This window comes from Plodia interpunctella, chromosome 6 (assembly GCF_027563975.2).
Source record: "Plodia interpunctella isolate USDA-ARS_2022_Savannah chromosome 6, ilPloInte3.2, whole genome shotgun sequence".
In the NCBI taxonomy this organism is placed as follows: Eukaryota; Metazoa; Arthropoda; class Insecta; order Lepidoptera; family Pyralidae; genus Plodia; species Plodia interpunctella.
Window position 1 is genome coordinate 1424833 of NC_071299.1, and position 17494 is coordinate 1442326.

Here is a 17494-nt window from a genome sequence, read left to right on the forward strand (position 1 = left end):
CCGTGTTCAAAATTATACATATTTGGATAGACATAATGTTATATAATAGTTAATGCATACAAAAATATTTATACCTAACTAGTTTTAATAACGATTAATTACATAAATTACAAACTTAAGTACCTACTTACCTACAGTTATTATTTATTCTAATTTCCAAAACAAAATGTTTCTAGGTTTATTTAGTTACGTTAGATGTTATATTTCAAGTGGATTTCCTCAGCATACTATTAAGTATACGTCACACCCACATCCGATAGTGAAGACTTCAGTCTACATTAGGTACTTAATTTAAATACAGCAAATGCACTGTTTTATTTAATTTCTTGTAAAACCGTACGAACAATAATAGTAACTAACCTTCGTATTGATAAATATATATAAAATTCTTGGAATCATCTTCATTAAATATTTCTTTTTTTACGTCCATTAAGTAGCTGACAAAGTGAACACAGTAGTATTTCGAAATTACCGCTCCAAATTATCACCTTGGCAATAGCTTTATTTATTTACTAAAAATCAATATCATAGGTAATCTTCCTTCATTTTGTTTTTCAAATTTTGACATAACTAAAAGAATACGTATTTCCTTTTTTATTCTGCACAAAAAGGTTGTTTGAGTTCTTATTAAATAAGTTTAAAACAGCGCGCGGGGCCCTTCTAAATCTATGGTTCAAAATATCTAACATATAAAAATCCATGGATTTTATAGTACCTACTTCGACGGAGTACCTACTAATTCCATGATAAAATCATTATGGTTTTGATTTGGCTTTTTCAGAAACTCAAATGTCTGTGAACTATACATAAGTACTACATTACTATTTTTAAAGACCAAGAAAAACTATTTTTGCAGTTAGGTCTCGAATGAGGTTTTAAAGCGATATATAGGTAATGTAAATACCTACGGGATCTCATATATGATATAGATACAGTCAACAGCAATCAATACCCTGCATAAACCGGTAATAGCGGCGAGTTGGCAAATAAATTTGGGCAGGTTGATTTGCTTTTGACTGTACAGTGGTGTAGCGGGGTACAGTTGGAAGGCCCCAAATGAAGGGTAAAGATTATAAAACGTGTAAACGGAGAGAAATTCTCCGTGTCTTTGTCAGTGCCATGGAATTAGTAGGTACTTCGAGTACCTTCAGGCAGGGTTCCGTACTACGGAACCCTTTCTTGCTACCGCGGAACCCTTAGCAAGTAAGGAGATGTATGTGTAACCAAAAAATACTTTCGTTTTTCTGTTTATGTAAAGATTTGCGGTTCCTAAAAATATGCTGGATATATCTACCTCAAAAACTGCCGACTGTGTTATTCAAACTAATTGAAATTCGTATGTTTTGGATTTTCCTCACATTACTTAGTATAAAAATAGGGGGGACCAATTTTCACTTTTGAAGTCTGTAGATTTCCGAAACTATATATCCTTCTAAAATGTGTATCATATCATACTATTCAAACGATTAAAAAAAATGTTTTAGAGTTCCGTAAGGTTCATGTGTTTTAAAAGTCTACCTGCCTTAAAAATTTAATTCGTCAATATGGAAATCTAACGCGACATACGCTCATCTGAACAAGGCCTATTGAAATAGCTGTGACTTAAGAACAGACGTAAACATGATGAATCTATAATTAACATACTTACCTACTTACATGGATAAGTACTGGGTATTACGTACTACAAATTCCATGCTTACCTTCAATGTAATGTTTTATATTATTCCATGCATCCTGCATGCAGGATATGAGCGTTGACATTTTATTAGCATAATTATTCTCTAAGGCCGCGGTCCGTGCGTGAATATTATAATAACGTCAAACTCAAATCTCTATAAAAAACCCCTATGACTTATGTCAAATATGAATGTCAGATCAGAGAAATTTGGTATTTTTCTTTTTCATGTTTTTATCTCGATTTCTACTTTATTACATGTCGATTCCAGAACAATTAAATCTTTAATGTACTATACATTTTCCCCTTACATGTAAGTAACAATCTATAGCAATGAAGGTAACAGTGAAGAAACTTCAGGGCGGAGAATGCACTATAGAGGTGAGTTGACTAACTGCGATGTCGTTTTGCATGTTAGGTACAAATCAATAGTACATACAATATGACAAAGTTTATAAATTGCAGGCTCTCCCAACGACTTCTATTTTGGATATAAAACGGCAGATATTTTTACATCTGAAAGTTCCTGTTGAAGAACAAAAGTTGCTATTGTTAGGAAGGACATTAGCTGACGACCAGACCGTTCAGGGGTATCCTATTAAAGATGGCACGAAGTTGAACCTAGTAGTCAAAAAGCCTGAAGGATTATATGAAGTTGCTTTGAAGTATTTCAAGAAATTAGGAATGACAGACACAGAGTCAGTGAATGCGGCAAATCGTCTTCTTAAAATATCTCAAGAAAAGTTCAATAAACTGTCATGGGACGATATTGATCGTTTGTGTAGAGACTGTTTATTAGACGAGAGTGGGCAAAGTCAACCTGCCCCTGAGAATGAGCCTGAGAATGACGACATCTACAGTTTGTGACCATGGCGCTGGTGGCTCTTTTAAGATAGACTTTTTTTTACCTATTGTGATAAATCTCCATGATCATTTGTTGTAGGGAAACTATTGCAAAATGCTGCTTTTTTCTATTTTAGTCATTCAATGTTTATAGCAAATACAGTCACTGTGTAAATTGTTTTTCTTTGTATGTGTACATATTACAATAGTAGGATCCAGATGTCACGGTAGACAAATTATAACTCTTCTAAACATATTAAAAACAATAGCTTAGTAACAATTTTTTGTATTAGACCAAGTGATAATTTTTACTCTTTGAAAATCTCAATATAATCTTGTTTGATCTGCTATTAAACATTTTAAAAACCTGATGAGAGTAATGTACTTACCATAGATAATATACCATATGTGTTTACTTAGGTGAAGATAATTGGAATATAAAGATTAAAAAATCTTTATATCTGATTAATACAGCCTGTATGTGCTTTTATTTATTAAATTGAATATTAGTTTCCTGAAGCAAATACTGTAAAGTCAAATTCAATAAGGTTGGCCATAAAGTACATTGACACCTGCATACTATGTTTTCCCAATTTCAAAAACCACAGTTTCGGAATATATGAAATGTATCGCAAAATTGTGTAAACATGGTAACTTGGTATAGGGTGGGGGTCATATAAGTTCACAGTGGAAATCAACATTTATTTAAAAAGAAAACAAATTTCAAATATGTGCGGCTGTCAAAATAAATTGCAGCCTCTGTCATTGGTAAGTGGGAGCAATTAACTTTATGGCCATTCTACATGAACAGTACTTTAGGATAAATGTGTTGTAAAAAAATTAAGTGTGTCACATAGATTAATCAATTTTTAATCCTTTATCTAAAATCTGTGGATGTATTTAATATAAGTAAATACCTATGCATTTTTTATTCAATAACTGAGTGTATTTGATTGTCGAATTAAGCAAATAAATAGAGGAAAGAAAATGTCTATTTTAGCTTAAATCAATTTACCTTTAAAATGCTCATGAATTTGCAACTGATTAACTTGTCGTATGTAGGGGCTGAGAGCGTCAATAGTGGCGAATTTGCTATATTGTAGATAGCTTGATGTGCTGTTCACTCATTGTACTGTATATATTGTCCTTTTTATTCATGAAAAAGTTACCATATTTTAAGCTATAGTATGTTTCAATGTCAAATATTGTAAAGTGTGATAGATAGTGACAAAACTTAAACCAAAATAATAGGTAACTAGCTTTTTTTATGAATACTAGGATATACACGAGGAAAACAAGACTTGGAATAGCCATAATGTTATAGCAGTTCCAAAACTTGAGGCAATTTATTTCATTATACAGTATAGGAACAATATTTCTCTGAACGCAATAAGTAAAAAAAAAACGAGTTTTTCTCGTCGAATTTATGCCAACAAGCTAGAAAAATAGGCAAAATAGGTGTACAGTCAACAGCACATCAAGTTACGCTGCATGAACCTTTATGGCCCGATAATAGCCACGAATTTACAATTAATTTGGGTAGGTTGAGGTGCTGTTGACTGTACGTATCTTATTACACATAAGTATTGCCACTTCCATCAATAATATTGAACAGGTTATTTTTAGGGGCCACCATAAACAAGTCAAAAATAATTTTTATGATAAGATTTTTACACCCAGTACACGTTACTTTCAAAGCCCTCTTTGTTAATATAAGCTTCTCGAAGCTCGTTCAATTTATTTATTTTTTTGCTATTTTAAAGCGCCCACATACATCTGAATAGTAAATCTAGGAAATACATTGTAACTTAATTGATGCTAAATAAAACAATTTTAGACATTAAATCATGTACCATTTATTACGATACCTTAATGACTTCCATACATTTGATGGCAAGGGCTCCGAGTGCCGTGTCACATACACCGGAACTAAATGCATTTAAATAAAGACTCCCACTCACACAAAGTATAAAGACTCATACACACTAATACATAAAGTCCAAGATTAAAAGTCCTCGCCTTCTGATCTATGTAGAAGTGTTCCTATTTACAAGTTTACGCACAAAACAATAATACGCAATTACTAATATATATACGCAATTAATAATATAATTAATAATAACATACAAAATCACTTTATTAGATAGTTTAAAATTTTCTGCTAATTGGAACTAATAAATGAAAAAAAAATGTTTATGAATGTTCGATTATTGTCATCCTTAGGCGAGGACCAGTCAAAAATTTAAATTTAATATTGCCAAAGTAATTTCGTGCAAATTAAACGGTGATAGAGATCAAAGTAAAGTTACATTATAATGACTGATAGGCACTTTAAACAAACCTATTACCAACAGTCACAACCTTACAATGAGCCTAAATTTATTAAAGCTCGAGCGCAAGTGAAAGAGTATACTCGTTTTAGGACAAAATGAAGATCTTCAAAATTTTAATTAATTATTTTCAACGCTGACTCCGGTTACCGTGGCGTCACAACCGGGAGTGCAACCGGGAACTCGCGGTGATGAGAGAAAAGTTACATGTACAACAGAAAAAAAAGTATATTGGTGTTTTCAAGCAATAGGGACGTAGGGATTAATAAAATTAATTCCAAATAAATTTAATTTATAAGAAAACACTGCATGCTGAGATCAATAAATCATTTTTGGGTTTAAGTTTGAGAGCTACAAAGCCATAGACATACGTACATCGTAGACTCATCAAAGAAAATTACGCCCCTACTACAATTTACCCATTTTAGAGTATTGGTAATTAATTGGCAATTTTTGATGTTTTTTTTTAACATTCAATTCTTTTCAATGCGCAAGAGCTTATAATTATCAACATTTTGATTGTTTAACATCTAAACTACACACAAGATTAATATCATTGAGGATTATTGCGATTTCTATCGTCACATTCATAGATTGCTATATACATAACACTTATTAAGTGTAGTCGCAACTCAAATGCTAAATTTAATCGCATTTTCAAAAACAAAATACCGTCGTTTTTGAAAATACCATATTATATTGCAAATATAATGTTTAGAATACTAGAAACTTATACTTAGCTAATTAAAGAGAATTATTCACTACAGTATTAAATTTACAAATTAATATTTTTCTCAACATATTTTAAAAAGTCATATGTTAAAAAAATATAGAGATCGAAAAATAACGAAAAGCATTTGAGCACGTGTTAATATTGATTTTCGTTTAGTTCACCGAAAAAGAAATGACAAGCAAAATATAGTACTGTTCCTTCAAGACAAAAGTTATTTATTGATACAACTAACGACAGAGTAATATTATGACATTGATATTGAAGACTATAGACGTCAATACCAATCTTACATCACATGCAGAATTGATTTAAGATACATATTTAAATTTCATAGATATTTACGTTAATAAACATCGCCAGGATTGACCGTGCCGATTTTTTTCTATGTAAATTTTATTAAAATAAGTCAATATCGTACGCGATTATAAATTTGAATTCAGAAACATATGTGTGATCTATTAAACCCATAACCAAACCCAGTATTGTGTGACAAAATTTTACTAATTTGAGATGAGATTGGAGCAGAAGCACAATTATCTTTCTTTTCATAAAGCCACATAAAATGCATGATGCTGAAAAAAATCCGTAAGCATAAGAGCAATTTCGATGTACAAACAATCATATAACCTATTTACAAAACTTCCTTAATGCCAAGAGCACTCATGGTAAGAATTACGTAGTTCATTGCCTTTTCAGGGCGTTACACAACCATTTTTTGATATAAAAGCTGCCGCCTGCGGCAAAAATCACACTTTACAGCTTTATCACAATGTTTTCTGGGCGATTTCAAGGCCCTTTACGCGAACACAATTTTATGTTAGTAATATTGGTATCGAATTGGGGTGAATGTGAAATCGCGAAAATAGTATTAATTTTTTTTATCCTATATGGCGGATAAATTTTTTATCATATTCTATTATTATTATTTTATGCATGTAATATTGTTCGCTGCGCTCGCTTTGAGATCGCTCGGTAACCAATGTGATACAGCTCTTAGACCGAAGCCACCTTGCTATATTGTGTCACATCGTCCTACCTGTTCGAATTCATACGAAAATAGCCATTATGACCACCATCCACCATCGCCATTATAGCCATCATACCACTTTCCATTGCGGAAAACTAGACATGCTGTAATGATTCATATATTTTCCACTTCCACCATCATTTGGTGAAAAACTGCTACTATCTAAGCCCCGTGACCATATTTTCTTCACACACCCTATAGCAATGTGGATGCGCCATTTAAGCTCGACCCCTAGATTTTCATAAAATGTATGAAATATGTACTATCTACAGTAGACACATGTGAATTGTGAAAACAGCACTAAGTGCTTAACTTATCTGCAAAATTCTTAAAATGGGGCGTGATTTGGGTATTTATATTATTATATTATGTAATTTTGGCAGTTTTATTTACGGTTGGAAGTTTATTTAAATCCATCAACAAAATCTGTGTTTTCAAAGAGGTTCAATCAGTCGCTAAATTTGTTTTGTAACGAATTATTCAATAGGCATAATAATATCATTGAAATTTGTACTTTAGTGCAACACCGGTAGACATATTTTACATTGACAACAAATCAGCGGACAGTTTCCAACTCTCGTGATGTTAAGGTGAAATAAGCCTTTAGTGGACGATCTAAACCTCTCTTTTCAATAAACGTTAATTTGTCGGGTGGGAGCGGTACCGTATAAGCTATACATATTTATATACTTATTTCGCTCATCACACTGTTCTAAAGCTTAAGCGGAAAAACAAACAACTGGTTTCGATTTCTCCTTTGATCGAGCAATTTCACATAAGTTATACACAAAGTTGATGAAATAAATATGTTATGGATTTTAATTGAACTCTCTCTCTGATCTGAGCGTTATTCCGGTTACCTCCTCAGCCGTTCAGCGTCGAAGCCCAGGGTCCACTTCCCTACTTTTTCGTCTCCACTTCACACGGTCGCCAGCATCCATAGTTGTCAGACCGGTGAGGTAGAATCAGACTATAAAAAGTGAACTAAAAAAGGCATATCGTATCAGTCAATCGGAGTCGCTATCCTCGTCGGAGGAGGACTCTGACTCGGAGCTGTCGGGGTGGTTTTTGGTGATCTCGATGCAGTTGTCCACATCTGTCAGTCTTTTTAGCGAACGCCCTGGGGATAATGCACAATTTATATAGTATGTATATAACATAATATCTACCCGATTTTGTGACGGGTAGAAAATGTTAAATTCGCGTCAGGACACGTGACCCTGATCGGAAATTCGTAAGACGTCAAAAATGCACAACGTTAATATTATTCAAGTTTTCACTTCTGCCGGCACTCCCGGAGTGCTACCCGTTTTTTTTTGCTAATGATACACTACAAAATTGTAAACGTTTACATGACATCTGCCACCCATCTTTCTCTCATACTCGTGTTCCCGGCTACATTCGGAGTTACGCCGCTGTATTATTTTAAAAGTAGTGCCATCTGTTTTATAAAGCGCCATTGACTATATAAGTTTTTTTTTACCGAATCCTATCATCAAGTACTTTCGGGAAAAAGTACCCAATGTGTCAACCCAAGGTCAATACGAAACTATATAATAACCTCAATACGAAATTTCGCCAAAATTTACCGAGCCATTTGAACGTAAAGAAGTGACAAACACATTAACAAACTGTCGCCTACATAACTTTATGATCAATCATCAGTCAATATCAAGATAATGTTTAATAATGTAGCGCAGTAATAATATTCACCAGTGAGTGTCGTGAGCAGCCTGTTCTCGTTCCCGGGCGGCGAGTGCACGGGCCCGAGCCGCTTGGCCAACTCTCGCGCGCGCTCCGCTCCTGACACTGGGAAGTAACGTATCTAGATATATATCTTAATAAACAAATATGAATATATTAGGACAAATCACACAGATTGAGCTAGCCCCAAAGTAAGTTCGAGACTTGTGTTATGGAATACTAACTCGACAATATTATTACATATACATATATAGATAAACATCCAAGACCCGGGCCAATCAGAAAAAGATCATTTTCCATCATGACCCGACCTCTCGGTACAGAGGCAAGCACTTTACCGTCGTCACTATCGTATCTTTCTTTATCCTCGCCAAATCCAGGTGGTGATGGTGTAATGGTTAACACGCCCTGAGAACCAAAAGTAGGTTCGAATCCTACTTGTGCCGCATGAGTTTGTATACCAATCATGACTCGTGTATCGTGGTTCTCGTCGTGCACCACTTGCTTTCGGTGAAGGGAAACATCGTGAGGAAACATTCAAATTCATTTATTTCGTGAATATAAGTATACAAGAGTACAGTATAGCAGTTTTCTCTGTTTCGCCATAAGGCATACAAAATTGTGTCATTACATTTATTACATTATAAAACAATATCATGCAGAAACTAACTATAGGTAATCTATTATGACTGTAGTTGAATATCAACCTGTGTCTGAAATGGACAAGGCAATAGAAAACCACTAAATAGTGTTAAGAAATTCGTCGTGTGTGTTTCATTTCACGTAACAGCCACGACCCTCAGGCGGAAACACGGCTATTAAAATTCAAAATTCTTATTCAATTCAGGATGATATACATAAATTATTGACGTCAAAAAAAAAAACTATGAGGAGCAGGGTTGAAGATGAAAGTTTTGTTTTCATACCCCTGGAGCCTTCCTGACTGTCGTCCTCCGTCATGGACACCCGCTCCGTGCGGTACACCCCGCTCACCAAGTCCCACACAAACAGACACTGAGGACAAGTCAAACAATCAATCCTATATATCAATATATATATATATATATATATATATATATATATATATATATATATATATATATATATAGTTTTTTTGTTAGATAAATTAAAAAAACCCCGACTTTCAATATTCCTTTCGCTACAACTTTTGCTAAAAGCTGAGAAGACGTTAAAGTTATCAACACTCCTCTTTTTTATGGTTAAAATAGGTTTGTATGTTGTTACTAATGCGCTGATGGCGTGAGGTTCCGCCCTAGGATTAGACCACTTCATATCCTCCAAGGGATGTCGTATGAGGCAACTAAAGGACACCATAGCCTTGATAAAAGGAATGACGTCAGCAGGGGACCGGTTTAATAACAGTGTAGGTAGGTATCCGAATTTATCAGTCGTATGACTAAAATTGGCTATACGATACCACTGGTCATAAAAAATATTGGGGGGGCCCAAACTCCAAATAAATAAAACATATTCAATAAAGAAATTTCAATGCCAACCAATTACAGTTTCAGAGATGACAAACAGACAGCAGTGGCATATGGTGAAAAATCCATCGTTTCGGTACGGAACACTACCAATCTTACCTCAGCAGCATACTGCTTGCGATGTAACACACAGCCCGCGCTCACGTCCTTGCAGGCCTGGCATTCCGCCGTGCCGTGAGCGCCGTCCGTAGCCCACATCCACATTGCACACAGCTGAAAAAAAAAGTTCATTCATTCATAAACGAAAATGCAATGATAGGTATTATCACCTTTTGACTTGAACCGCTATATATAATTAAAAAAGACGCGGATATAAAAATAAGGGCTGTTCGAAGCTAACCTGTGAAACGAAAGCATTATTTTTAGCAGAAATAGAGTCCATCTCGGCATTTGAGATATATTACACAATGTGATTTTTAGCATGCGGTTACCACACGACGACTATTATTTTCGACTGTTCATCATCATCATACGAACATCGCATAGTGAGATAACCAATCAACAACACGCTGGCAGGTTGCGTTTAGTTTAGTAGCTGTACGCGAGTACGTCATTTGCTTTGACAGTGACTTTGACAGACAAAGATCTGATCTACGACATTGACATCATATTTTGAAGTTTCGTTGTTATGATTTTTTGGTTGCAAAAAGATTTTTAGGTTAGCCTAATTACAAGTTAAAAAAATGTTAAGGAAAATAAAATTAATTCGTTTAGTATCATTTTCGTGTTCAAGTTATTCCACGCGTCTCCAAATAGACGCAAATCTAGCTCAGGATTTCGAATCAAAGCAATATAAACCTCGGAAACACCCAGGGTCTGCACGAATAAAGATTGCTAATATACCACCAGATATTCAGAAAGCAATATATCTTATTTTAGAAGACTCTGGAGCGAGGACTCTGTACCAAGAAAGTGAAAAACTAAGCAACTATATCCGCTCGAGGCTGTTGCCGCCTGAAGATGACGACATACGTATAAAAGCTGCCAAAATCCATACCAGTGTTTCACAGCAGGTTTTGTCGAAAATAAATAATAAAATAACGACGCCAGAGGAAGAAGACATGTACAACAAACGTATAAACACATCAGTATTTAATATTTTGAAGAAAAATGTGTACAGATGGGGAAACATTTCATATGATAAATCAACATGTTTGCAATATTTAATGGCAAGAGCTGCTCCTGAATATGCTATACTAGTACGCGTACTTGATGAAATTAAAAAAAAAGATGAAAATTTTAAACCAAGAAGTTTTTTCGACTTTGGTTCTGGAGTGGGATCAGGAACTTGGGCAGTGAACACATTTTGGAAGGGAGACATTTATGAATACTTTTGTGTAGACACATCACAAAATATGCACGATTTAGCTAGACTGATACTTTGTAGTGGGAAAGATAATGTTGAAATGCCATACAAAGGATACTTCCAGCGACAATTTCTTCCAGCATCTACAAATTTGAAATATGACATAGTATTATCTGCGTTTTCCCTGTTTGAAATGCCTGATATGAAAACAAGGTTAGAAACAATACAAAAACTGTGGAATAAAACTGAAAACTATTTAGTAATTGTTGAACATGGATCAAATGCAGGATTTAGAGTTGTCAATGAAGCTAGAGAGTTTGTTCTCAACCTGCCCAAAGAAAAGAAATCCAGCAAACAAGTTAATAATACTCAGAATGGTTATGCATTCTCTCCATGTCCTAACGATAATGTATGTCCACGATACTTAGAACAAGAAACACCTTGTAATTTTTTGATGAAGTATGAAACTTTACAGTTTCCGTCAAAGTCAGAAATTTCTGCTGATGTATTTTCTTATGTAATCTTAAGGAAAGGTGTTCGTCCGTCTAATGACCCTCAGTGGCCCAGAGTTGTCCGAGCGCCTATAGTGAGATCTGGTCACACTATTTGTAAACTTTGTACGGCTAAAGGGGAACTAAAAGAAGTCATATTTTCCAAATCGAAACATGATCAGATAACATATAGATGTGCTAGATCTAGTAACTGGGGTGATGAGTTGCCTTTAAAATAAATTTTCTTTATTAAAACACTTGTATTGTTTTATTTTTTAAATATAGTTTGTTCTAACCCTAATTTTAATCTTACAATTTCACAATAATAAAATAACAATTAAAAATGCCTAAACTGTTTAAGTCCTAAACTAAATTAAAATATTTTTTCAATTTAATAATTGAGATAATAATTTATTATTTGAATTATAATTGAAAATTTAATTTAAAATAAATATATAACTATATATAATAATAAATAGATAACTCACCCCCGACAAACAGCCACTAGACTGGCACACATCGATGACATGGCAGCCCCAATCGAAGCAGTAGACAAACTTCTTGCCGTGAATGTCGCACAGTCTGCCGCAGACCTCGTTGCAGAGCAGCTCGGTGTCGAGCGAGCGCTGGCGCGCGCGCAGCGCCGCGTGTCGCCGCGCTCCCCCCCCCGCGCTCCCTCCCGCGCCCGCGCCTGCCCCCACACCCGCCGCCTGCAGCGGCGCGTAGCCCGCGCCGTGCGCCGTCAGGTGCAGCGCCACGTGGTAGCCCGATATGCAGTCGTCTAGTCAATGTCGTCGGACATCCATTACGGATACAGTTTGCGATCTCCATAGACTTGCTACAGACGTGAGACGCAACGAACCAATGACTACAATGTGATTGGTTCGCTGCGTCTCATTTCAAATGAGAAGAGAGAGAAAAATGGTGAGAAGAGAAATGCAAACCCACACTTGCCCTCCGAATGACAAGTTATATCATCAACAGCCATTTAAACGTCCCCACTGCTGGGACACAGGCCTTCCTTAAGGATGGATAAGTAAAAGCAAAGCCATATAAGCATAGAAAAACCTTGACTCTGCGACCGAAGTATGAAAAAAGTATAAAAGTCACTCGTCAAATTTATTCAACAGCAGCGACCACCGTGTCGCGCGCAGCGCGATAGACCGTAGCAAGTCGACCGTTGCCCAACTTGAGGTGCATAGCCATCAATGTAATGAATATACTTCTGGCAGTAAAGATGGTTCAGTAACCACAGAGATATAAGAGATGGAAACACACCAGGTAAAACCTAAACATGTAAGTACGTGGCATAGCCACAAGAAAGTGAGTCAAGTACTCATTTTACCTGTATACACATAAAATTAAGTACGAATGGAATAAACTTGGTCGACTCATCTTCGAACTTTGATGATAAATGTATAAAATGTGTATTATGTATATTGATGTCGCATTATATGCGAGAACCCAGCACTAGGTATTGACTCTTTAGGTTGTACCTATAGGCGGGACGACAACCCGAGCCTCAACTTTCACTGTCTCTTTCGTCTTCAGAGCTGTGACGCCCCAAAGCCTCAGGGGTTCAGGTAAAAATTAACCATTAAGTTTTGATTTGAAGACTATGTGTCCCAGTGGTCTAAAAGACGCCGAAGACCGGACTAAGTGGAAAAAATAAAGTAGGAACGAGGATCCCAGGCTTCGACGCTCATTGGCTGCCAAAGAAACCGGGATAACACTCAGGTGAGAGATAATAAAATTGACTACTAATTTATAATGTTGGGAGTATAAAAAATGATAAAAAGAAGCTGGAACCCTTACAGCACTCATCAACAACACTATTTTGCTTTAAATTCGCCTTATATTTGTATAAAAAGTTAAATGCAAACAGAGAAATATGGCATTATTGGCAGTATTGTAAAAGCACTCTACTCCAAAAATGGAGTTTATGTTTATTTTTACAAAGTATCATTGAATATGAGTAAAAACAATTAAAAGCTATAATGTAACTGACCTTCAGAATCCGTAATGATGGAGGTAATCTCGTCGTCGCTCTCCACAAAGTACCTCGTGAAGAATTTGCTGCACTTCGAGTTCTCCGAATGAACCAAATACGGGTCCTGTTCGTTCACCGGGCAATCAGACAGGGTTTTTGACGTGTTATCGTGAACGGAGACAGTTTTGAGAGAGCCATCGTCTAGCATTTCCATCACTCTGTATTCAGATTCGCTGTTGTGGTCGGACTCTAAGGCAGAGAGACCGGAGGTCTTCAACCCCGAGCTGGTGGTGGGCGATGAAGGCCGACTGATCTGGTTGTGCGCCCTCAGCACCACGCACTCCACCGGCGGGGACTTCGACCGCCGCGGCGGATTCTTACTCGTATTCCCAATAAATATCTTCCTATTATTCCTTAAAACTCTAAATGGGACTATGTTCTCGTTGTTGTCCTCGGAAAATTCGTATTTCTTATCAGCTAACCGTCGTTTCCTGAACATACTCAACTTTTCACACTTCGTTTCGGCTTCTTCGACGAATTCGTAAGCTTTCTCCGCAATGATTCTGTGCATTTCGTTGAATCTTGACATACTCTCTGCCGGGCGTCGCCTGGGAGATCTCAGCGGCGGACTGATGAGTGTTCTTATAGACGGGGAGGGTCCTTCCCATTCCTCGGCCAAATTGTGCGATATTGAGGAGGCCTGGATACACAGCTCCTGGCCCATCACGTCAGGCAAATGCACAGGCCGCGACATCTGATAAGGTTCCATCTCCAAATCGGAGAAATCCGCTAAAATGTTTTGCACAACATTATTCTGATATTTCGGCGACTGAAAAGGCGCGGAGACGTCCGAAGCGGGTGTGTTAGGATAGGTATCTATTGAATTTGTTTCTTCCCTATCTAATGAGTATTTACATTCGTCCCCTTCGGTCCTCTCGTCGGGCTTAGCGAAATCCACTTCGAGTATGTGGATGAAGTCTGTGTATATGATGATTTGGTTGGAGTACGCCAGCTGGACGACTGGTTCGTACATGCTGGAGTCGGATGTGCAGAAGAATTTCGTGTGTATTGCGAAGTTGTGTTGCAAACACCGCTTGCCCCAATTTTCTGGCCCTGTCCCATTACCCTCTTCGTCTGAAAATATTCATTTTCAACTTTCATTATAAGTTTATCTATGTTTAAATTTAAGTATGAAGATTACATATTTTTGTATTTCAGATATTTGACATTGACACAGTTAAATAACAGTACCTACCTTCATCTTTAGAATACGCAGCACATTTCTTACATCCTAAACGAGGTACGCCGATCACACTGAGGTAGGATCTTTCCGAGCAGGAATCCCTGAATGAATTGAAACAGGAACATTAGACGATACCATATACTACTGAAATAGTCTTTATTATTCCTTGTAATTTGATTTTACGATTAGTGGCGAAATCAGTACACAGTCATGAGTTCAAATCCCGCCGCAGGTAAATATTTATACTTGTTTTCATATATATTTGTTATTAGCAAATAACACACTTGAAAGAAGCTCCTTCAGGAAGCGGAGCTCTGGCGATGGTGTACGGCAAGCTTCGCTCATGTTCCCTAGGAAAGTCTCTCGTCATGTTCATCAAGGAATCCAAGTGGTACTCACGCAATGCCATATACGACGAGCACGCCGGGGTTGTGTTTCCACTGCGCCATGGAGATGGTGACCTTGCTGTCCACGTAGTCGTCGCCGAACAGCGGCACGCTGTGGACCGGCTTCGCTATGCCGCGAGGCACCCACGACAGGAAATGTAAGCTGAAAAAATAATTAAATTAACAAGCAGCCAACCTCAAAACAGGACTTATTCAAAGTCAGGTTGCTTTTCCACCAGAGATAAAGCTAAGCAGCTCTAAGCTATGGAGATGTATGCACTTTGCTACAAAATTACATGACAATTTATTTCAAAAGCACAATTCATGTAATCACATCAGCTGCTAGATCATAATGGATCATAATGGAAATGGCCCAGCACACCAAAACCGGTATACTAGGCTTGGGCATAAATGTTTTTGCGTGGTGGAAACCCATCTCTCATGTCATATACTGACAATATAAATAAATACTTATTTACATATTAGTATATGACATAATTTTGTTTTGATACAATTTATTTATAATAACATATAAACACAACATTCAGAAAAATAAATAAATCCTATTGTTTTCACTAACAAGACATTCTTGCAACATAAATGTAGTAATATTTTGTTTTATGCTTTAGTAAATAGGCTGTTACAAGATACATATATACATTACTAGCAGTCATCTCTGACATTATATTAGATTTACGAAAGCCGATGTTACTCCTGAAGGTCTAGTCTCTGTGCCAAATTTCATAAAAATCAGTCTTGTAGTTTTGATATATACAATTATTAAATATACAATTTACAAGATATAATATTATGTCTGTAAAATGAAAATACTCATTTCATTTTATTGATAATCAATGTAGTTATAGAATTAAAATAATAGAGCTCGCATTAGCAAATAGCACAGCTACGTGAATAAAATAGGGTATAAAAATATGCTTATTTTACCTTTTTTTTACAAAAATGACTGATAATGTTTACTTAGCAAGTTTGATTTTTTATTGATTCCTTTACCACACAAATAATATATGGATATGTAGTTTGTCAATAAAAAATAGTAATTATGCAATTTATGTCCTTATTGGTTGGGAGAGAAGAAAAAATGTATCAGCTGCATTTCATCCCATGCATCTCATAGGAGAGATAAATTTAAGATAAATTCCACCAATAAGTCCACTGATCTGGAGAACTTGACTATTTTATGCTCAGCACACTGAACTCAATTCATAAATGTGTTAAAAACTTACGTAAATTTAGAGCTCTCCCTAAAATATGCTTGTGTGTTACAGCTGTAAGTGAAACTGAGTAGAAACTGGCCACACTGAGAGAAACCCATGAACACATGCTCCCGGAGATACGCCATGGGCACGATGTCAATGAGGCAGAAACGGAGCCTTGGTGGGATCTTCTCAAATATTTTACGACTCCTTTCATTTGACTTTCTTGTGATACTGCCATAGATCTGTGATTAAAATTATTCAAAATAAAAGATTTAAATAATATTTCTTTATATTATGCAGAGGAAGGTATGACAGAAATGTAAACTTATTTAATAACATATGGTCACATTGATGCATTTATCATATATTTTGAGAAACCATAATTAGATTTTGTAATGAATTAGTGGTTGCACGCAGCTCAGCCAGCGGTATAGTTATAGCCTATGTTTCACCTTGGGTCATTGACTATATCCTATCCAAATTTCATCAAAATCGACCCAGGGGTTTAGGCGTGAAAGTGTGACAGACGGACTTTCGCATTAAGTTGGTGTGGTAAATAATAATGACACAAGAAGGAGTTCCTCAAGTGCACTCACAGTTTTTGGATGGACATTATCACGTGTGAGCCAAAGCTCAATCACTTTAGCATAGGAAAGAAACTAAAATCAATAAGATTTATTGTTCTATTCTCATCGAAATATCTAAATCATTACTAGCACGAACAAGCTTTAACACCCAATTCAACATAAACTTGATGTGAAAACTAAAACACTGATTATTTTAAAAATAAAGCATTCGTATGATCGAACTAAGATCAATCTTTACTTTAGGTTGAAATTTTTAAAAGATTGCTTACCTCCCTATTAAATAATTTATGTACAATATTACTACAATGACTTGTGTTGTTTTTGAGAGAATTTGAGTTAGATTTACCGTATTCATTTTTACTAAATGAATATGAACTATCGGAATAATCCGCAGAATCCATGTTCGTTTGTTTGACTGAATTTATTTTGACAAATAAACAATATCGCCAACCGTTTG

At 36.0% G+C, this 17494-nt stretch overlaps 3 protein-coding genes across 3 annotated transcripts; 2 read left to right on the forward strand and 1 right to left on the reverse strand.

Annotated features, from left to right (window-relative positions):
• Positions 1 to 1845: 1845 nt before the first annotated feature.
• On the forward strand, positions 1846 to 4363 carry LOC128670582 (ubiquitin-like protein 4A). The gene is made up of 2 exons (XM_053746357.1): positions 1846 to 2056; positions 2141 to 4363. Exons 1-2 carry the CDS (start codon positions 2009 to 2011, stop codon positions 2540 to 2542), a joined length of 450 nt encoding a protein of 149 aa, XP_053602332.1. The 5' UTR covers positions 1846 to 2008; the 3' UTR covers positions 2543 to 4363.
• Positions 4350 to 17472, reverse strand: LOC128670574 (uncharacterized protein). The gene is made up of 10 exons (XM_053746346.2): positions 17307 to 17472; positions 16478 to 16692; positions 15247 to 15396; positions 14860 to 14948; positions 13623 to 14738; positions 12103 to 12395; positions 9917 to 10030; positions 9239 to 9326; positions 8322 to 8417; positions 4350 to 7728 (listed from the first exon to the last, which is right to left on the reverse strand). Exons 1-10 carry the CDS (start codon positions 17436 to 17438, stop codon positions 7616 to 7618), a joined length of 2406 nt encoding a protein of 801 aa, XP_053602321.1. The 5' UTR covers positions 17439 to 17472; the 3' UTR covers positions 4350 to 7615.
• LOC128670575 (methyltransferase-like protein 17, mitochondrial) lies at positions 10448 to 11871 on the forward strand. The gene has a single exon (XM_053746347.1). It carries the CDS (start codon positions 10501 to 10503, stop codon positions 11851 to 11853), a length of 1353 nt encoding a protein of 450 aa, XP_053602322.1. The 5' UTR covers positions 10448 to 10500; the 3' UTR covers positions 11854 to 11871.
• Positions 17473 to 17494: the final 22 nt, after the last annotated feature.

Excerpts from the sequence above, each read along its gene's own strand:
- LOC128670582 (XM_053746357.1), top strand. The coding sequence starts at position 2,009 with ATGAAGGTAACAGTGAAGAAACTTCAGGGCGGAGAATGCACTATAGAG. Across the intron at positions 2,057-2,140 it reads GCGGAGAATGCACTATAGAG|GCTCTCCCAACGACTTCTAT; the intron begins GTGAGTTGACTA and ends TATAAATTGCAG.
- LOC128670575 (XM_053746347.1), top strand. The coding sequence starts at position 10,501 with ATGTTAAGGAAAATAAAATTAATTCGTTTAGTATCATTTTCGTGTTCA.
- LOC128670574 (XM_053746346.2), bottom strand. The coding sequence starts at position 17,438 with ATGGATTCTGCGGATTATTCCGATAGTTCATATTCATTTAGTAAAAAT. Across the intron at positions 12,396-13,622 it reads CATCATTACGGATTCTGAAG|ACGACTGCATATCGGGCTAC; the intron begins GTCAGTTACATT and ends GACATTGACTAG. Across the intron at positions 8,418-9,238 it reads CAGTCAGGAAGGCTCCAGGG|TGTCAGGAGCGGAGCGCGCG; the intron begins GTATGAAAACAA and ends GTTACTTCCCAG.